The 22,277-nt window shown below is 35.9% G+C and overlaps 1 protein-coding gene across 2 annotated transcripts in view; it reads left to right on the top strand.

Annotated features, from left to right (window-relative positions):
• Positions 1-22,277, top strand: part of CPNE3 (copine 3) — a 29,062-nt gene that overhangs the window by 1,688 nt on the left and 5,097 nt on the right. The window contains exons 2-15 of one of the 2 annotated variants that reach the window (XM_036402139.2): positions 1,072-1,130; positions 7,815-7,954; positions 8,603-8,782; positions 9,942-10,016; positions 10,434-10,505; positions 11,285-11,368; positions 12,955-13,044; positions 16,348-16,446; positions 17,569-17,655; positions 18,233-18,292; positions 19,288-19,421; positions 19,847-19,901; positions 19,992-20,043; positions 20,673-20,806. In XM_036402139.2, coding sequence (XP_036258032.1) covers positions 7,823-7,954; positions 8,603-8,782; positions 9,942-10,016; positions 10,434-10,505; positions 11,285-11,368; positions 12,955-13,044; positions 16,348-16,446; positions 17,569-17,655; positions 18,233-18,292; positions 19,288-19,421; positions 19,847-19,901; positions 19,992-20,043; positions 20,673-20,806 — 1,254 coding nt within the window. In that variant the 5' untranslated portion in view covers positions 1,072-1,130; positions 7,815-7,822. Of the gene's footprint in view, positions 1-1,071; positions 1,131-5,603; positions 5,681-7,814; positions 7,955-8,602; positions 8,783-9,941; positions 10,017-10,433; positions 10,506-11,284; positions 11,369-12,954; positions 13,045-16,347; positions 16,447-17,568; positions 17,656-18,232; positions 18,293-19,287; positions 19,422-19,846; positions 19,902-19,991; positions 20,044-20,672; positions 20,807-22,277 lie in introns of those variants that run through there. The other variant, XM_036402147.2, reaches the window with a different exon arrangement.

Below are 22,277 nucleotides of genomic sequence, written 5' to 3'. Positions count from 1 at the left end.
ATTCTATTTGATTTCTTTGGTTTATCTTTGATATTGCTTTAGATGAGATGCTTTTGCTCAGACATTTTGAAAGGGCATTATTAAGTGTCTGAAGGATTAATGAATAGAGGAATTTTAGGGGCTTGGTTGCTGGATCCAAGCTTCTTTTTAAGGAATAGTCTTTACTGATTTGAATCATGCTTTGTTCTCTGATTGAAGGAGACTATATCCTTTAGATCCATTCTGTCTTGTAGATGGATCAAGGACACTTTCACTCAGTGCTTTATCAAAGGCACAGTTAGGAGGCAGCTGAAATAGTTCTAGTTGTGGGCAGTTAGCTTCTGGTACTTCCCCTACCTCCCAGAAGGGTTTTTGAAAAAATCCTCATGGCAAGTGATTAGCATATGTGATGGTTCCAGGAATTAGCATGATTACTGTGTGCCTGTCTTAGGACCCACTGCCTGTGGATATGCTGAGCATGAATGATGCCTCCCAGGTGCAGAGAATGCTGAGTGCAAGTAGCTGCTGTGATACAGAACTGGAGAGCAGCTGATTGGAGAGCACTTGGTTTACATACAGGAAGGTTTGAAATACTTCTGGGCTACAGTAAAGTGCAATTTTGTAATTGCTGGTTTCAAAATGTTATTGTTTATACTGAGATGTGCTGGACCACTGTGGAATACTGATTTCATGGACTTTCCTTTGTCATCCTTTAGCTGTGTAATGATGCACAGGTTAGTTATAGCATAAACAATGTTGGGGGCTACTGATTTTGATCTACTTACTCTAATCCACTGTCACCTTATTGGAAAAAAAAAATGAATAGGACAAAACCAGTAATTGGATCTGCGTTCTTAAAATCTTAAAGGGCTCTTCTTGCTGGACTTTTATAATATTTAGTATATATTATTCTCTAATAAAGGCTCTGAATTACCCTTGAGCAATCCTTACAGTGCTGCTGTCATGGACACATAAAACTGTTGGACAGGTTATTTATTTTAAGAGAAACTGTAGTTCCTCAAACCTCTTACTTTGATTGATCTATGGGAATAACAATTCTTCATTTTAATTTCCTTTCATTTCACTTTTTAGTGCTACTGTTGCTTGAAGCTTTAGCCTTTTGCTGAGAGGCCTGGAGGCAGACTTCTGTGGTATGTTACTGTAATTCCTATTTAAGAACTAATATTTGTAACAGTGAAGAGGGACAATGTCCCTTGAAAAGAACTGTTAAAAGGATTAGTTTAAGGCATGTGTTCACCTGCATCTTGTTTCTACAGTAAAGTATAGCAAGTTTTACTGAGATAAAGGTTTTTTCTTTCTTGTGGTTAATGTTAATTATGTAGTCAATTAGTCAGTGGCTCTACACAGGGAAATTGCAATGAAGAACACACAATTTAAGATACTATTCACATTGCATAGTTGATGGATGGTTTTACATGAAATAATTGGTATAAAGATACTCTGATAAAGCATATAAACATATATGCAAGGAATGTGTGTTCCTCTGTTTTGCTGCTGTATGCTTAAAATAATTGAATTTTGAAGTCAGGAGATCTGTATTTCTTAATTTTCTTGTTCAAGGCACAATATTACCTTTTACAGTTTAGCTCATTCGAAACATCACCTAAATACTTTTGTGTGAGGAAGATGCTGGGAAGAACTAAGCCTTAAAGATGTGTCTAAAGGGCAAACACACGTATGCAGGATTAAAAAATAAAATATATAAAAAAAGACCAACAGAAAGATATTTAGAAATAACTGTTTTGAAGTAATTTTGTGAGCAGGTATCCTATAAGTCAAATTAATAATTTCTTTGCAGTGGAGTTTTTATTTAAAAATAGAATTCTAAACTTGTTCTTTGGCAATGTAGCTTACTGACAGATTTTTATATACGGAAACAACCTGCAAATAGTTGTGTAACTTGTTATACCAGTGTGCTACCAATCCAGTAGAGTATTATAAAGCTTGTATAAATAGGTGATTCATTTCCCATACAGAAAACTATGCTTCCATTCTCATGTATGCATGTATCTCAGATTTCTTAAGTATTAGCTTGTGTTTTTGATTGACATAATCCCCAGTCAAATGAGTGGTGTGGTTATTAGGGTTTTATCAGCCTGATCTTACTTGTTTAGTTCAGAATGTTCTAATTCCCTCCTTTATACTGAATTGTGAATATGATAATCATGGAGTCATTTAGGTTGAAAAACACCTCCAAGATCATCAAGTCCAACGTGTGACCTATCAGTGTCTTGTGAACTAGACCATAGCACTAAGTGCTACAATGAGATGCTTCTTGAATGTCTCTGAGAGCGGTGACTTCACCACCTCACTGGGCACTCCATTCCAATGCTTATCAACACTTTCCATGGGGAAATTCTGCCTGATGTCCAACCTGAACCTCCCCTGGCACAGCTTGAGGTTATGTTCTCTTACCCCGTCACTTGTTGCTTTGGAGGAGGCCAACCCCCACCTGGCCACAGCCTCCTTTCAGGGAGTTGTACAGAGCAGCAACGTCATCCCTGAGCCTCCTTTTCTCCAGGCTTAACACCCCCAGCTCTTTCAGCCATTTGACATAGGACTTACTCTTTAGACCCTTCACCAGCTCTGTTGCCCTTCTCTGGACATGCTCCAGCACCTCAGTGTCCTTCCTGAACTGAGGGGGCCAGTAGTGGACACAGGATTTGAGGTGTGGCCTCACCAGTTCCAAGTGCAGCGGAACAACCACAGAATTACAGCCCTTGTCTTGCTGGCCGTTCTTGTTTTGCTACAAGCCAGGATACCTTTGGGCTTCTTGGCCATCTGGACACACACTGGCTCATGTTCAGCCAGCTGTTAACCAGTATGCCCAAGTCCTTTTCCACTGGGCAGATTTTGAGCCAATCTTTCCCAAGCCTGTGGTGCTTCATGGGGTTATTGTGACCCAAGTGCAGGATGCAGTACTTGATGTTAGTGAACCTCATACATACTTCCTGAGCTATCACTCAGGAAGTGATAGCTGTATCAGTTCTAGTAGAAGATAAAGCTTACACTCAAGATTTTGTGTGATTCTTCAAATTCAGAATGACTCAAGCTGCTTCTGGTACTTAGCTTGTCAGCACATCAGCTGGCAATTTTTCCAGCTGTATTGTCTGTTAACAAACTGAAAAGAGGCATCATAATTCCAATTTGGAGGTAGGATTTTTCGAGAAGCAGTTTCTTGGGGATTTTTTTCAAATGCAGTGATGAAATTAGGTTATGAAACAGTCTTAGCTCTTGTAACCTCATATGAAATGTCTGTTTCCTGTGAAGCGCTCTATTTCCTTGAGAACTGAATGGTTACCTTGAGATTTTAAAAAATGTATATTTATGTGCATGTAGCCCAAGATCACTAGCAATTGTGTTGCTACAAGCTCTATCAGTGAGAAGAAGCATCTATTTGTCATAATTTCATTGTCAGCTTCTTGCAGCAGACATAGCATTTCCTGCCTTTTTCAGTCTGGCACACAGCTGACATAAAATGCTGAAGTGTAACATTATGGCAAGATTAGCTGATCAGAAGTAGACTTCATTTGCAAGTTTCTGGTTTCTCGTTCTGGTTTTGTGTTCATTTGAGCCCTGAGATATCTGAAAATTATGGATTTTTGGTCTAATGCCATTAGCAGTTCACAGGAGCTAGGAAATGTTCAATGACAGCAATAGTTTCTGTCAGAACAGATTTGAGGCTTGTGACTAAAGACAGTGATGCCAAACCCACTTCAATAGTTTTTCTGTGTTTTAGCTGGGTATCTCTGCTTGTCAGACTGGATGCACCTATAATTGGGAACAATGTCATTGTAATGCTCTGCAAGGTTATCTGGGCAAGCCAGTACTGTCCTCTGACATTGCAGCACAGAGAGGATTGCTACAGTCTAGCAGTTCCCAAGTGCACTGATAGATCATTCTGATAATAGATCTGTTCCTTTCCAGGTAGAATGCCATGTTTGCAGTTTCTGCTGGAAAACAGACAATGACTCAGTTGTTTGATCTGTCCCACTTATCTTCATTAGAATCATCACTGGAGTTGAAAGAACATTCTGATCTATAAAACTGCAAGACAGGACTAGTCCTTGACTTAGATTTTTGCTTTGATAATTACAGCTCAAGCAGAAAGACTTGTCATATTCTTAGTTGACCTAATCATGCTCTCGAGCAGCCTAGACATGGCAGAGGGTCCCTTGTGACTGTACCTCACTGCAGTTCAGGTGTACATTATATATAGTAATTTTCAGTCTTTTCCTGTCCAGATATGTATTTTTAAAGCCTGGCCTCTGCAATTATAACAGCTATTTCAATAAAAAGATGACAGAGCTATCGCCTGTACACATTCTGAACTGCTTTGCCTCCCTTTATGGTACCCTACCTGGAGGGCAAGTTGATAGCTTGAGAAAAGCAAAGGTTTTAATTAAATCTGACCAACGTGGAGCACAGCTACTTTAATAACACTAAGTAATTCAAGAACTAAGTTTCTTGTTATGTGTTGTAACTTAGTGGCAGTCGAGGCTTATCCTCATTGTCTGAACAATATAATCTGTCCATGTTAAGTTATTCCAGAATTCCAAATGTTCAAGTAATCTGGTTATGTATCTAGAATATTTTACATTTGGTTTGCCGACTAGATGTGTTGTAGAATGGTATTTCAAGAGGTAATGCACCCATGGTTTATTTTCACCATCCTGAAAATATGGCAATTTGCCAGACTTTATTACATCAAGTCCTCAAGAAGAGTTTGCTTGCTTACCTGGCAGTGACTGATCCTTGAGGATGTTTATCATCTTTAGAAACCCTACCATCCACCTCTCAAACCTTGGAACTTTTCAGCTAACATGGGCTTTTAGAAGTGAGGAGAATTGGGTGGAACTGGTGTAATTCTTTCTTTCATGCATTTGGGATGATGAGGGCTTGTGCAGCATGAGCAGAGCCCTAGCAGATAGTGCTGTTTGAAAGACTCCTGACTTCACACATGTGAAGCATGTGTGCCCTCTGCAAATTCTGTAAGGTGTGCAATGTAGTAAGAGAAGTATCTCTTATTTACTAAGTTTCACTACCTTAAACACTGCTTTGGGTTGATGAGACATAACTTTTTCTTGCTAATAAGTATTTTACTAACTTTTAACATTAATGTTACTGAAAATCAGTATAACTATTTGCAGTAAAATGTATTAGTTTTTCTGAGAAACATTTTTTATAGTAAAATAGCAAAATTATTTATGGAAATGTATTTGTATTACAGACCTCTTCAACCTATTATACAAATATATATTCCTAATAGTCTCCAAACTTCTTAGAAAAATGCCTTGCCTTATTTTTCATCTTGGATTTTTCAAAACTGGAAATGGTAAAGATTAAAGGACCGTCTTGTGACTTGTGAAGTTTTGCTCTTTATCTGAATTTTAAGTGTCCTCCACTTAAATAAATGCATGTTCTTGTTACAAGTTGTCTTTTATCTAATATGGACACAATCGTTGCATCTCAAATGAGCATTTGCATTTCAGGGAAGGGAAATCAGCCTTTTTATTCTTCCCTTCTCTATGCTAAAGGATGCTTTTTGCATAGCACCTCTTTCTTAATCTTCTCTTTTCCTGCATTAGATGCATAGTGGGAGAGTTGGTGACGTGGAGGAGGAGAGGAAGTAACAGAATTATGTGTCCATGCGAGAAAGTACTTGAGTTGTACAAGAAGTGTGAGTACACACACAGACAAAGAGGAAAAAGCTGACCATATTTTTAGGTTGACTCAATGCTATCCATTTACTAGTGATTTTGGAAATATTACCTTGGAAAAAGAATTGGGTGCTTTCAAGAACTCTTACTAATGAGGAGTTTCAGACAGTTGACGCAAGAAAATTTTGACTGGTTTGAAGATCCATCTCAGTTCAAGTTTGAATTCTGTTGCGTTTCATGCAAACCCTTTCTACTTGCTGTTGCAGCATCAGTGGGAGTTAGAGCATCATTTTGTCAGCAGAAATTTGTTTTTCTGAAAACTGTCATTAAGGGGTCAGGTACTGGTCTGCACTGGATTCTGTGGGAAAGGCACTGACTGTTAATGAGCTCAGTCTGGCAGCCAGGAAAGCAATAGGGAGTGGAAAATACCAGTATAAAAAGAGAACTAGGAATAAAGGAGCAGACTGCTTTTAAGAGGTGTGCTTTCTAAGCCTAAAAACCATTGGTCTAAAAATTATTTTAGTACTTAGACCTTCACTCTTTTCTCCTCAAGGTCAATGAATTAAACTTTATGGAAGTCATGGGAACAAAAAGATACTCAAGGAAGAAATCACATTTAGGTTTTAGGAGGTGCATGAGGACTTCTATGAATCTGACATGCTTCTTAAAATATGTGCATGGATGTTTGAGTGTTTCTTTTGCAGGTAATTTATATGTACTTCAGTGTCCAAAAGGTTCATCACTGAGATAGCAAAATGAAGACGAGACATGTGAATTGTGCCCTAGAGGAATAGAAGAAGCCTGATGAAAATTTCCTCAGACCCCACAACATTTTCTTTCTTCTATTTTCAGTTTCTTCTTTGTATTTTCCATGTTCCTTTTCCTTTTTTCCTCTAAAAAATCACTCCTTTTCATGAAAAGTCTTATGAATACAGTGAAAGGAATGGAGCTGGGTTGGGTTAAGTGGTACAGTTTCATATTCAAATATGAATATGTATGTTGCTAGGGAGCTGACCAGATAGAAGCAGATGCCTTTCCTTCTGCCTTGTTCTCTTTGATGTCTCATGCACTTGTAAGATAAATTAATCCAGAGGGATACTTGGTCTAGACTGTGGGTTTACTGGAAAGAAGGCAAGCCTGAAACTAAAGAGGCTTGGGAGCTTTCAGGGTACACTTCTTGTGGAAAGATTTGGAAGTTTTAGTCTCTGAGTCAAGGACAATTGCACTGTAGAGGTTTACTTCCCTAAGAGTTGATGGAAATTATCAACTCTATCCTTGAAGTGTATCATTATGGATATTTTTATATATATGTGTATCTATAGAAAATAATCTGGTGCTCAGACCTTCTTGGGCTTGCAAATGCATGTTATGCCAATGTGAGACTCATAACAGATAATCAAGTAGTTTTCTGTAGGTTTGTAATATGTGTTAGTCTTAGTGGACATTGTCCAGTGGACAATGATGGAGGTACTTAAAGAGAAAATGTAAAAATGCTTTCAGTTATTCTTCTTTTTTTTTAATGGATCTTCAGAAAGAACAGTTCCCCCAATTTCTCTGTTATTACTTGACTTCAAAGTATTTATCTTTATTATTAAAATTTGTAGTTGTTTTTTTGGATTTACTAAAGCAAGATAACCTGTTACCTGCTTAATACTTTTCCAATTCTGCCATGCTTATGGTTTCAGCACTTTGTTACAAAGATTTGGTAGAGGACTATATAATACAGTGTGTCTTCCCTATTGATGCAGTTATTAATAATATCTCTGAGATACTGGCATTTATGTGGGCTTTTGGATTTCATTTAAAGCTTGTGAAGTTTTATTGTCAGCAATTCAAACCACTGTGCCTTCTTTGAGGTATATCCCATTTTTCATTTGGTTCCTTGGGCATTCTCAGAAACCTGATCTTGTTTTTTATGAGCAGATTTTTGAAATTAATTTTTATACCTGTGTGGAAAAAAACAAGAGTGTGGCAGTAATAATGTTATAATAATGTTGGTACATCATAAATTTTAAAATTTGCATTTGTAATCTCAAATTATCACTTTTGACAAGCTAACACTTCTTGTGATCAGTTAGAGAGTTAATGCATCGTGACAATCCTATTGTTTGCTTTTAGTCCATTTTAATGATGAATTCTGTTGCTGCTTTCTAGTGTAACAAATGGCGGCGCAGTGTGTGACAAAGGTGGAGCTGACTATTGCCTGCACCAGTCTCTTGGATAAAGATGTTGGTTCCAAGTCAGACCCCCTGTGTGTGCTTCTCCAGAACACAAGTGGTCAGCAGTGGTATGAGGTACATCCTGATGCTTCTCACAAATCTGCTTGCTGGACCTTTTAAAACACTACAGCATATGGTTTCGTTAAAATATTTTAATTTTGTACCAGCACTTTTGAGTACTTTTTATTAGATGATAACTCTAATAGTCTAGTAGGTTAGGATTTTTCCCTTAACTAAAAACCAAGCTATGTCAAACCACAACAAATAGTTACATGGGCAGCACATGAATAATCATTTGCTGTTAAATACTTACAACTGTCTGATTTTTAGCACTGTTCCCAAGCCATATGTGGACCAATATAAGAAGCTTTCTAAGAGATTTAATGTGCTTTTATAAATACAGTATTCCATAACTGGGGTCTCATCCTGGATTTGACAATACAAGACTTTATGTTGGTCTTTTCTGTGCAGGAACAGGTCCCACCTTAGAGGGAGTGTTGAAAAATAGGTCAAGTATCCCTAACTTAGAGCAGTGGATTTTGAAATATAATGTGTATATATAATATAGTATTTTGTAATATAACTTATATTTAATGAAGGTTTATAGGAAGATACTCCTTTGTACTTTAAGAACTTTTGAATATATTTAATAATACCATATTTGATTTGCTTGCTTGTTTCATTTGGGAAATACCGGATAAAGTGGTATCTTTCTAATTTCAGGTTGATCGCACAGAAAGAGTTAAGAATTCCTTGAACCCAAAGTTTTCCAAGAAATTCTTAATTGATTATTATTTTGAGCTTGTTCAGAAACTTAAGTTTGGAATATATGACATTGATAACAAAACCTATGATCTGAGTGATGATGACTTCTTAGGAGAATTAGAATGTACGCTGGGACAGGTAAGCATGCAGATGATTTCCCTTAGAATTAAGTTACTGAAAATCATTAGCCACTTTTACCTTGAATTTATCACTATGTTCTTGTGCAGTTGGAGTACTCTTAAGTTGAATAGGATGCTCTTCATTTGACTTTTAAAGTCTCAGTTCAGTGTATATGCATTTTATTTGCAAAAGGTCTTGAGATGATGCCCTGAAATGTGCTCTAGGATGGTGACTGTTGGATTGCTAGCTAAAAGTAAGGGGGCTTTCAATGAGCACAAAGTTGTAATTGCTGTTTATTTACTCTAATACTCAAATTCCTATTTTTATGCTCCCAAAAACGAGAATCAGTGTAGAACAACGTATGAGTGCTCACAAGGGCCATGTTATCCTTGTAATCTGCTTTCCACTCGATGCAAGCAATGATCCTAGCTCTGCCAGCTGTAGATTTACTTCTATTTCCCACTTATATTCTGCTATTGATGCTATGACAATTGGGCAGCTTCTTTTAAACTTGTTCTTTTGAATAGATCCTTCAAAGGCACTTCTCAGAAAAGTTGTCTTGGGATTTTTCTTCCCCTGTGTCTTAAGCATTTATCCTTATAATGCACTTAAAATAAAGAGGCATTGTGAACTGAAATTCAATGCCAATTAAAAATTAATAATTCATTCTTAAGGTAAAGGAGGAGTAGACACACTTCTGAGGAAGCATTGCCTGAATAGGGTAAAATAAAATCAGCTGGAAACTGTGCAGGGGTGGGCTGATGATTTTTTTGAGTGACAGGCATTGTGGTTATAAATCTATTTCCTGAATCCATTTATGAAATGTGCCCTGCATGCATTTTAAAGGTATGTATGGAGAACCTAAAGAGCAATTTGACATTGGAACCTAAGGTATTATCTTTGTCCATGAATATGTGTCATGTTACCAGAAAACATTTTAATTCTTCTTACTCCTGGAGCTCTGCATATGTTCATCTGCATGTGTGTTTTAAAATTTTGAAGTGAATAAAGTATAACCTATTTATTTATAGAAGATTATGGTAAGTAAATGTAATGCTGTCATCTTCACAAAGAGGAAAATTACTAAAATGAAAATACCTCACTAACTCGTTTAATTCCTCTGAAAATCTATTAAATTGTGTTAATAATTCTTGATACTCCAATTTTGTCTTGGCAGATAGTTTCTAGCAGGACTCTGACAAAACCATTAGTACTTAAAAATGGCAAACCTGCTGGAAGAGGAAGCATTACGGTAAGAGAGTTAAGAAATAAATGTCTTCAGAGTTCATCCTTAATTGTTTCTGGGTTTTATTTTTAGTTAGCGGCTTGAATACAGTGAGTCTATTCTATAGTGCTGTAAAGCATAGTTTTTTCCTCCACTAATCTGTCTTTGTCATCGAATGGCAGCCCGCCTTCTGAATTATAAGTCCCATTGCAAACATCATGAGGGCATCCAATGGGCTTCTGTTTGGGGCATATCTTTGTCAGTGCCATCATTTATGGCAAATAGATGGAATAGAATCCCAGTGCCAAATCAAATTGTTCCTCTCCTTCCCACCCCCATTTTTTAATGCTTCACTTGTGAGAAAACATGGGGGCTTTTTTAATGGGCATGTCATAGGAATTCTGTGAATATGAGTAAACTGAAATATTTTGTTTGCCTACCTAGATTACAGCAGAAGAAGTAAAGGATAACAGGGTGGTTGTATTGGAATTAGAAGCAAGGAAACTGGACAATAAGGTATTTAAGTGGTTGCTGTTTCTCTGATAAAGTAGTAAATCAGAGTCTTGTCAAAGCAGGAAACATTTGAGTATTCTTTCGCTTTTTTGCTTATAAAATAAAATCCATTAAGATTTTACTTATACTAAAAAAGAAATTGAAGTAAGATTCCTGCAGAGTAACTTCATTGACTGTTTTGAAATGAATTGTAATGTATTTCTAAGTAAGATAAATGCATTTCAGGGGTAATCTGTGAGCAACATGTAATATTGTTAAAATGTAAATCTTTACATATATTCATAAATAAAAGGGAGTTTTGTATATCCATTGGTTTCAATGGATATATAAATGGTTGCCCATTACCTCTCTGAAATAAATGGTGAAAAGTGTACTTGGTGTGTATGAATTTGTTATGTTTACTGTAGGGCTGGCTACCAAGAGACTTTAAAAAATAAAATTAGAAAAATAATAGAAAAATGTTTCTATTTTTACCTTTTGATTTCATGATATTTTTTTAACTCCTTAGTTTCCTGTCTATCCACTGTAGTACTTACAGGTATAAGTATTTTGCTTGAACTGTCAGGTATTTGATGTGTGGACATTTTTCTTCTAAATTGAAGGACATTCACCACTTTCTTTTCCTCTTTCACAGGTGGTAATATAATCAGATTTGCATTTCATCATCTAAAGCTTTTGTTCCCTGCATTTACTTTTTGTTAATCTAAGTGTGTGTTAACTGGAATTTAATGGTATTCACTCTACAGGCTGTTCTGAAATAATTGCATGTTATTTAAATACAGGATTTTTTTGGAAAGTCAGATCCTTATCTGGAATTCCACAAACAGACTGGAGATGGAAACTGGGTGATGGTTCACAGAACAGAGGTAGGATATTTTCAGTTAACAACAAGGAGGTTAAGGTTATTTAATTTCCAGTGTGTCACAGCACTAGAGATAAAATGCCTTACAAAAAGAATTGACTATCTGGAGTTGATGTGCAGACTAGTTAGAAATTACATCATCTCTTCCACTGACTTTTCTGGGAAATCTACCTTATTCTCTTTATGCTGATTTCAATATATGCCGTTCTGTTTGGAAGGAAAACACTTTTTTTTTTTCCTCTAACTTTCAGCAATCTAGGAGAAAAGAAATATTTTGAAAAAGAGCTGCATACTCAGAGACATTTGCTTAGTTCTCCCAAGTGCTGGGGTAGGACTTGGGCATTCCTGACTCTGCTGTTCTTAGGAAAGTGTCACCTGGCTGTACCCTTTACTAGTGAAAGTAATGGTGCTAAATGCTTGCATAGCAAGGGCAAGCCAAGGAGAATGCAGAGGGAGGGGAAACGTGCTTGAGCAGCAGCAGCAGCAGCCTTTCACCCAGGAGGAGGCGTAGGGGTCCTCTGACAGCAACTGACAGGCTAAGAGTAGTTTCAGAATGTCTCACTGCAGTGGCAGCTCGGGGCCCCATTACAGCTGAGGTGCTGTACCCATAGGAAGTGCTGACTGTATTCATTTTGAAGTATGGGCGTTGAAGAACTATAAATCCTTTTTGTCAGACTTAGTTTCTCTTATGAGGTCATTCTTCTGCTTAAGGTGCATCTTTTCCAGTCATCAACTTAAGGAGTAAATCCAGAATTTGTGGTTTCAGCCTAGAAATGTCTAGTGGATTAGTTCTTTATGTTACTGGTTCAAAAAAACCTCTTTTTTCTAGCAACTGTTTTTATTGGTTTCATTTTCAAGAGAGATTTTTCACAACACTCCTACAGTGTTGAAAGTATTGCTATTGTAAGGTGTTATTAATTAAGTAGTACATATTATGTGTACTTTCTTGTACTTTTGTAAGATCGTTATTTGGTGTATTGGGTGTATTTACAGATAAAGACAAATTTTGAAGATCTTTCAGTATTATTTGTAAATAACACTTTAGTGTTTTACTTGAGAGGCCTTTTATCCTCATGCACTGTTCTTGCTTTACTACACCATGAATGTCTTTTGTTTGAGAGCATATTTCCATAAATGACATTTCAGAATAAATAATACGTGGGAGTGTGTTGTAATCTCTTTAGCACTGATGTATTCAGAAATTCTAATGTAATATTTTTACACACGTTTTTGGTAATGCATGGCTTTATATGTGTATGTATATATGTGTGCTTATTAAAAGAAAGCAACCAGTATCTTACTTCTGTAATGATAAATTTAACTTTTTACAGTGCAGTAGCTGAAGGATATAAGTAGGTGATAGGGAAGTCTAGCAAAAATGGAGCTGAAAGAGACTAATCTCTTTTTGAACAATGGCATGTTAAGAGTAGTTTGATTTATATCCTGTATATTGGGACTTGGAGTGCATTGACAGCAGCATTAGTCAATTGTTGTTTGCATACAAAAATCATGGCATGAAGGTATGATCCATCATGATGACTGCTTTCCACCCCTGTGAACAATGGTGTTCTGCCTTTTTTTTCCCAACAGGTTATTAAAAACAACCTGAATCCTGTTTGGAGGCCCTTTAAAATCTCTCTCAATTCTCTGTGTTACAGTGACATGGATAAGTCAATCAAGGTAACATATATTAAATGTGTGTATAAATTAATGCATTAAAAGTTAAAATATGTAACAAGGGGAAAATGTTACTAGTTACTGCAGGTTTTTTATTTCAAATTTAATTGAAAATATTAGGTTTCTTATTTGAAAGACACAGATAGATGTTTTAGGGGAAAAAAAGGAAAACCCTGCACATTTTGTCATGCATTATGTGGTAGAAGCTGGTCTTTGAAAATCTGGGAAACCATTTGAACACAAGTATCTTTGAAATGTCCAATGCAGTTTCTTATTTTTATTGTACAGTTCTAGAATGGCATCAGCTAATACTGCTGGTGTTAAAGATACTGTGCAGTGAAAGAAGCATGTTAAAGGCTAGAATATGCTTTGTTGTATGTGATGGGTCTTTTAATACTTTGTTATTGGTGCAACAGGTAACATTAATGAAATTTTTAATATACTGCCTGATAAAATAAATTACATTTAATATACTAGCTAACAGATATAACTTGTGAATACCAGTTTAAGCAACTTTTCCTCTTCATATAAAGCTGAATTTTCTGTCAGAAAGTAAATCAAACCTGTGAGGTAATACTTCTACTAGGGCTTTAATATTTTCTATTTTCCAATTTTATCTTGAATAAATTGTGTTTAGCTATTGAATATTTTTCTTCAGGAATTCTCTTTCAGGGTGGAACTAAGCTAAACAGCCAATCAAAATGCCGTTTATAAGCTATTATGATCATGTTAGAAACCTGGTATTTTAGCATTTGAAAAAGAGCCCTGAAAACCCAAATGCAGCAAACTGCTATATATTTGATGTTCTTCCTTTGGGAAGGAAAACTTAGAGCATGATTTGCATGTAATGGGTATTAGTCATATGATTTGAGGCAGTCCTGGAAAATCCTTAACAGCCACGGGGATCTGGGTGTTACCAGTGCCTGAATGGATTTAAATACATATTTATAGAGGAGACTAATGAACAACTTTACAAGCCCAGAACCTTCTTCTCTTGCTGCTTCTGTGTTTTTTCCATCTCATTCCTTTCTGCTTCCCTTGTCCCCAAAAGAGCTGTGACAGCTCTTACATCTCCATATACTATAAATATATTTCTCCTTTTCACTAAACAGCCATACTAAAGCTATAGACTATTGATCTAAATGTATCTCTAAAGAGTTACTCTCAGCTCTATCATCATTTTAATAAAGTCTGTTTTTTGAAATCTTACCTGGGAAGTGCAGGTTTATATCCAGAGGAAATAGACTTGACTAGGAATAGTTACAGACTTGCAGACAGGCAGTTTGATTATGCCTTAACTTAGAAATGCAGGACCTTTCACTTCAAACATTAAAATGTAGTCAGGATTGTGTTATGGAATGTTATTGAAAGATTAAACAATGCCTTTAACACTTTTATATGCACACAGTTGCATGTGTAATGGGCTGTTTGGCATAGTAAGTAAAACCAGCAATTTTTCTATGAGTGGCTTTTCACCTCTTTAAAGGCTTAGTTTGTGTAGACCCAGCAGTGCACAAACCAAGTTGATCCTTTATCTTCTGGATTCATGGTTATGTTCCATGTGAGTGTGTTTGCAGTCAGTGAAGTTTTTCTGTCTCAAATGTGAATCTTTCAGCTGGAGCATGCATGCCTAATTCTGCTGGGAAAAATATGTTAAATCACATTGTTCCCTACTGCTATTGCATGTCCAGGAGGGCATATATGGAAAAAAAAGTAAATGCTTCTCTCTTGTCTGGAATAAATATTAAAAATTGGCTCAAATGGTCAAACATATCAAGCAAGACAAATTTTTATGCCTTTGAAATAAAAAGGAGATACATTTACTAACTGCACTAGCAGGTATCAGAACTATTGGGTTAGGAAATATGTTCAATTTTAAATTTTAGCTACTGAAGCACTTCGCTGAGTATTTGATTGGCATAATTTATGACATTCAGAAGAATTTACATAGCATCTGCTATGAACATTAATTAGCCTGTTGGTTCTTTGGCTGCTTGCATAATTTAAGGTGCTGTTTAGTGCATGTGCATGCATTTTTTTATTTATTAGTGAATTCAAAATATTGTAGTAGTGCAAACTGCAAGATAGAGGTATGTTCTGTGCAGTAGAACTTCCAATCTACACATCATGTTTTGTACTTCAATATTCCTGTTTGTTGTCAGAAATTTAATTTCTTTCAGAAACTCAAGTGTATGTTGAAGTTGTTTGTTTTGCTTTTTTATTTCTATCTGAAATGCTCAAGTAATCAGTTAAATTGATTCTTGAATGTAAGTTACAATATTTTTGGACTTGAAAGATGGACATGCAAATAGCTGTTCAGTTTAAGCCATACATACTCTGAACATTTTTCTCAAAGTTTGCATTTTGATTCCAAGTAGTGTGGGATACCTACTTGACTTTTGATTTATTATTGTTTCTATTTATCATCATCATTAAATTATTTTAGTATGTTTTTATGTGTGTTTGATAAGTTAGCTCTCATGTCTGTGTTGCTGAACTGAAATAAAATATCAGAAGTGGTTGAAATTAAGCTTTTATAGATAAATAACAAGCTTTTTATGTAGAAAGGCAGATTGATCACGTTTTCAAAGAGAAAAAAAACAATTGTTTTTCACTTCTGCCTTGTTTGGCAGATTGGGCTGTTAGAAGAGTGCATTGATTAAATAATAAAGCTTATCATTCAACTCTCACTGTAAGAAAAGAGATTTTTAGTTGACATTCAGATCCATGAAGTGTAGATCAAAGTTTAACAGATCCACTGTTTAATTTTCTAATCTTAAAAAATAAAAAATCATATATTGTTTCTGGCTTTATGGCTGAACCTTCATATGCTTATGAATTCCGTGTTATTTTGAGGATTAATGAAGTAACATAAAAGTGTTGCTAAAACTCTTGTGATTGCTTACAAAACTGATTTACTAAATTTTTAGCTGGATGCTCAGATTCATGATGAATGTAAAAAACCCTGTCTTGTTTTCCTACTCTTCCCAACACCCCATCACTCTCAAAACATAGTTCTTCAATATAATTGATGTTACTTGCTCATGTAAGACCTGACACTACTTAGTATTCTCATCTCTCCTTCACTTGAGTAGAAGATTAGATTCAAGACTGAGTGTATTGGCATCTACCCAATTTTAATGTTTTTTAAGTGCAACCCTATGCAGTTCTAAAACTTCAATGCAAGAAAAACTCTGTGATATAAAAGATACAGGAATATTTGGGATGTTCAGGTTTGCCATTTCAGTGTTCATTGTTTTTGTAGGGCCATTTCTGTTACTAACAGTAAGTAATGCTGCATTTTAGGTTGAATGCTATGATTATGATAGTGATGGGTCTCACGATCTCATAGGAAGTTTTCAAACAACGTTGTCAAAACTGAAGGAAGCATCTCGGTCATCACCTGTAAGTGTTACACATTCTAAGCTGCCTGGGTGTTCTTGATAAGCTGTTTCATACATATTGCAGCAAAACCTAGATCACCTGGCCACAGGTGACCTCCAAGTTGGGCTAGGCTACACCTTGACACTGCTATTGGAGTTGAGGCTGAAACAGCATTTGCATTGTTCATCCATTTTCCTAGGATTAATATCTTGGCTACAGTTTATTATTATGTATCTAAATGCCTCACCATCGCCACAAAAAAAAATTCACTAATCATAAAAATACAGAAATAAAAAACCACTGTGTTGTCAAAAGACAGAATGCAGCACAAATTTAACTACAGTTAAAAGACCAAAGCTTGTAGTATTTTTTTCAAATATTACTTAATTTAAATTCATTTTAAAATGTAGAACTTATTAACTATTATGTATACTTCAGTGAATATGAGAAAATTCAGTATTTACAACAGTGCACAAAAATGCAGCTATGTTACATTAGGTGGCTTTTTCCTAAAATGATGCTACCCTTCCTGATCTTATGAACTATAATAGTTGCCAAACCTTTCAATAGGCAGGGTTTGCATGTTGAAGACAAAAGTTGGCATAGCAAATATAACATAAAAGTATTTGCTTTATGGATAGGTGTGTTATCAAGATGTTTTACCATATTTTCCTTTAGACCTGTAAAACCTCCAGAACTATTTCTGCAATAAAAATACTGGGATCTATAAACAAGAGTGCATAATAATATTTTGAGTGTTGTATTTATACTAAATAATAAAAATAATAATAATTCCAGCCACAGCTTCTGGAACACTGATGCTTTGTTTGAATTGCTATGTCTTTACCAAAAAGAGAGCTGTTAGCAGAATCCTCGGAGAGAGAATGGTACAGAATTTCTTTCTCTGTTTGAAATACATTTGTCAAAACAAATGTGTTTATAGATTTTGGGTTCTGTCTTGAGAATATGTTTTTTCCTTGCTGATATTGGGCAGGCTGGGTTTAATTTTGCTGTATTATGAAAAGAACTACATTTTTAATATAAGCCCAAAGTATCAGTTCTGAAATAAAAGATAATTAAACTTGTTGCATAAATGATAATGATATTATAATATTTTTGTTGGATTTGTTTGCATTCATGCAGGTTGAATTTGAGTGCATCAATGAAAAGAAAAGACAGAAGAAAAAGAACTATAAAAACTCTGGCATTGTGAGCGTTAAACATTGTGAGGTCAGTAATATATTCTGGAATGATTCTGGTTTTAAGTGTTAAGGCGTAACAACTCTCATTTAATATATCTTCATCCTCAAATTGTAAGAAACTTTAAAATGTCTAAAAGTTCCACATACAGTAAATATTTAAGGGACTCTGATTCGTACAAGAAGACAAATTGAGAGCTGAATTACAGCTGTTCTCCGTTGTCCCTTTATCTTCAAGAGAAAAGTCATTTACTGATTTAAGTAATTTCTGAACCACTGCATTTCCCAAATCACTGTTTTATGGCAAAGTAAAAAACTCTGTCATAATGTGTTATTTTATAAATGAAAGTTGTTTTGGAGCTGCTTTGGTGTATGTCTGTAGTTTTGTTAAAGGCCTGATTCTGATACTGTCATGCAGTCATACTGACTGTATGGTAGCATGTGTTGCAAATATCCTGGTTACAGTGGGTGGGTGGGATAGCTCTAGGGCAAAACTAATGCTTTTAATGGGTAAAGACAACATATTTGGAACCTTAGAAGTTGCTACAATAACATTGGCTGGGTTTTCTCCCATTGAAAAAACCAAAATTTCTGTCTTCTATTTTTAGATTATTGTAGAGTGCACATTCCTTGATTACATCATGGGTGGGTGTCAGCTGAATTTCACCGTAAGTTAAATCATTTATATGAATACTTTTTGAGTTTTGGAGCAAATTGAAGTATAGAATTGATTGGCTGTGTGGTTTATTTGATTATTGTATTTTTTTTTCTTGTCAACTTTGTTTTTGTTCTGTAGCATGGAGCAGGAAGCTATTTTGCCAGAGTGCTTCTAGTCTGTTCTTGCTTCAAGAAAAAAATAGTCTTTACTCTTGGAAAATGGTTCTGAACCTCTGGTTATGTTCATTAGGAACTAGCTAAGTTGTGTGGATGGAGACCAATGAGAAATTTACTGTTCTTTGAAAGCAACACACAGAGGTCATCATATGGGTTAGAACCCTTAGGTTATATAATTTGTGAACCAAATGCATCACAACTAACAGTATGATATCTTCACCTTATTAACATGCTTCATCACCAAAGCAAAGGAGACCTGGTGAAGTCAGAGAAAGAGCTCTCTAGGCTTCTGTGGAGCCTGACTAGTTGTACTTCTGAGAAGAAAGGGGGGGTGTGTGTGTGTATCAAGATACAGAATGAAATTAATTTACCAGATTTTGAAGAACTGCTGTGAATAGTAACTGAAAGTAAACACAGTGAAAACCTTACAGCATGCCCAGAAAAGCTGTAGATGCCTCATCTCTGAAAGTGTTCAAGACCAGGTTGGATGGGGCTTTCAGCAACCTGGTCATGTGAAAGCTGTCTTTGCCCATGGCAGGGAGGTTGGAACTAGATGATCTTGAAGGCCTCTTCCAAGCCAAACCATTCTGTGATTCAGATGAAAGTAATTTTGGCCCTTCTGGAGAGATGCAGAGCTTTTGAGGGTTTTGTTGTGACATTGTTTGAAGAGTGTTAATATTCCAAGAAACCTGCATCCAAGTACTGTGCCTGTTAGATTTGTAGATGTCCTGTTTACTACTCTTTCATGGTTTTCACTTTGGCTTTGCCAGAGTTAAGAAGCATAACTTAACCTTTAAGAGCAATGAGATATGAATGCTGCATTTGGCAGGTGGGGATAGATTTTACAGGCTCTAATGGAGACCCTCGCTCTCCGGACTCTCTGCATTACCTCAGCCCTAATGGAGTTAATGAATACCTAACAGCCATTTGGTCTGTCGGGATGGTCATTCAGGATTATGATACGTAAGTGTTAGATTTTTATTTGGATCATGTTTTTAGACATGTATAGACACTTATGGTAGCTTTTTAAACCAGTGTTGAATATGCCTGCAGATATACTGGAATGAAACTTGTGAGCTAAGTTACAGAACTAAAATACCATCATGTAATTGCAAGTATAAGTTTGTGTCTACTGCAGACCAGCAGGGCTTTTCATAATTGATGAAAAGAGCAGCATTGATTTAAATATATGCTTGCATTCTTGCCAGTTCAGTGTTAAAGACTACTTTTGGTCCCAGAAACAATTACAGTGAGGAACTTCTGTTTAATTTTGCCCCTTAAATAACATTTTTAATGATGAAAAGCAGCAGTGATAACTACACTTACTGAACTATGGCAGCTTTTAATGGAAGGCACTGACTTTGTTTTCCTTAAAATTGCTTCTTTAGAGATAAGATGTTTCCAGCGTTTGGATTTGGTGCACAAATTCCTCCCTCCTTTCAGGTAATGGAATGTGTAAATGACAGCTGAAAGCTCTTACTTCAGGAGGAGATCGTATATGCAGTCCTGACTATGTTTTCTGTGTCTTCACAGGTATCTCATGAGTTTCCAATAAATTTTAATCCTTCAAACCCATTCTGTAATGGTAAGTCTGAGAAAGTAACATCAGACCTAGAGAATAAAATACCTAAGTTGACAGCATCAAGACACTTGAAAAGTGAACTGAAGCTTGTTGTAATTAATTAATTCAAGTAGTCCTGTAGCAGGAAAAATTTTACAACCAATTTCTTATTTAGGAGAAATAGCATTGCATCTGTCTTCTCTAATGATTTGTTAAAGAAGTGGTTTAAACACAAGGCTGGGAACAGTTCTCTTGTGCTGTCAAGATACTTTATGCTACTTTGCTGCTGGTGTGGAGTTGTCTGGTTTGAATGTGCTGCTGCTAATGCCTGTTCAGTGTGGCCTCTCTGATCAGACTACCAACCACCACAAGCTGCCAGGTGAAGAGAATTGCTGAAGTTGTTTCACACCCTTGAGCATAGAGTATTTGGTCTGTCTGTTCACACAAGGCAAATCATGTTATGTATGTGCCTTAGGCGTTGGTCAAACTGAAAGCTTCCATCACTCATGTTTTTTTTTTCCCACCATGGTTTGTTTTAAATCTTTGCATAATCACCTCAAGTAACTGATTTATACAGCTTTAGAAAAATCAGGTGCTTCAAAATACCCTAAATCTAAAATAAAAAAAATGAAAGATCTGTTTCTGTTCTCTAGGGATCCAAGGCATTGTTGATGCATATCGAGCCTGTCTTCCTCAAGTGAAGTTATATGGACCAACAAATTTTTCTCCAATTATAAATCATGTGGCAAGATTTGCTGCTGCAGCTACTCAGCAGCAAACAGCATCTGTAAGTTCTTTATGGTATTCTCTGTGTTTCTCTATTTTTTTATTTTCCTTCTTGTTTATAAATACTTTTTTTTCTTTTTAAATTTGTGAGTGTATTTATTTGACAGTTGGCCCTTTACCTTGTGAATAAATGCTTGTTACCCTTAAAACAAGAGAAAACCTAGGTTTTATTTTTGCAGATTATACATAACAGTCCTCTTAATCAATTAACTAAATAAACTCTTCAGATTTGAAATAGAAACTTAAAAGTACACAACACCTTTATGGTATCTTCTGTAGAAAGCTCTTGCAGTGCTATACAGTTGCTAAAGTCTAATTTAGGCCCTTATATCTAAGAGTGATTTAACCTCAGCTGAGAAAAAAATTCAACTGGCCCTTGTTCCACATTAGATGGGAGAGAAGATTAACTAAGGTAGTGAAGAAGTGGTTGGTATAGCTCCTGACCTAGGTACCAACACAGATAATTAACTGCACTATAAAGGTTTAGGTGCTGTATGGGCTGTGCCCTCTTCCATGTTAAAATTTTATACATGAGTTGTTGACCATATTTAAAATAGAAATTCTGAAGACCAAGTCTTGAGTATTCAGTCATGTTGATAATGCGTGGAAGTTCACAAACTCCTAAATCACTGATGACAAATACTAGTGTATTTGATGTCATGTAAAATCAGGAAAAAAAATTAGCTATTTTAAATGTAGATTTATCTGTAGAAACCAATTTGAAAAGAGCTATGGATTTTCATATGCCATGAGGCTGCTAAGGTTTAACCTTGGTAGTCTTTCACTAGTAGCTGTAAAAAAATAAATATATGTATATGTAAATATATGTATATGTATGTATGTCTATATCTTAGGAAAGGAACAAACCTCTTGTGGTTTTGTTTTTGTTTGGGTTTTTTTAACTTTTATGTAGTATGCCTAGCAAGAGATTTGTTTTTCCTGCCTGAAAGGATATATTGAAGACAATTTGCTACCTTGACATTTAATACATATCATAGTCATTTGGGGTTGGCTTTTGATTCTGATGCTGGTTGTTTTTCCAGTATGGAGGAAGTATTAGAAGAGAGAAGTAAATCCAGTGTGATGTGCTATCCTGCTACAGTTGCTTATAGCTTTCTATGGTCATAACTGCTTTATAGATTCTTGCTGATGTGGGGGAACAGACTACCAGAAAGCAGGGAAAAAAGGTGATACCTAAAGACAAGATGAGGGAAGAACAATTATTTGAAGGCAGATAAAGGCAGATGGGAAGGAAAGTAGTGAAGAGAGACTTGCAAGAATACTGGGAGTATCTTTGGGACTTGAATTTATGCTATTCAGTAATCATATGAAATGAAGTGAGGGAAGACTGGAAATTCAAAAAGCATTTGATAATTTCCAGACTTGGTACTTCTAGCTCATTTTGGTGCTCCAATCCAGAACAGAAGCTAGGATGCCAACTTTTAGAAGCCCCGTCAGAATAGTGGAAGCAA

The sequence above is a fragment of the Molothrus ater genome, chromosome 1, assembly GCF_012460135.2.
Source record: "Molothrus ater isolate BHLD 08-10-18 breed brown headed cowbird chromosome 1, BPBGC_Mater_1.1, whole genome shotgun sequence".
Taxonomy (NCBI): Eukaryota; Metazoa; Chordata; class Aves; order Passeriformes; family Icteridae; genus Molothrus; species Molothrus ater.
The sequence above is the reverse complement of the archived record's forward strand: the minus strand, read 5'-3'. Positions and strand labels throughout refer to the sequence as shown.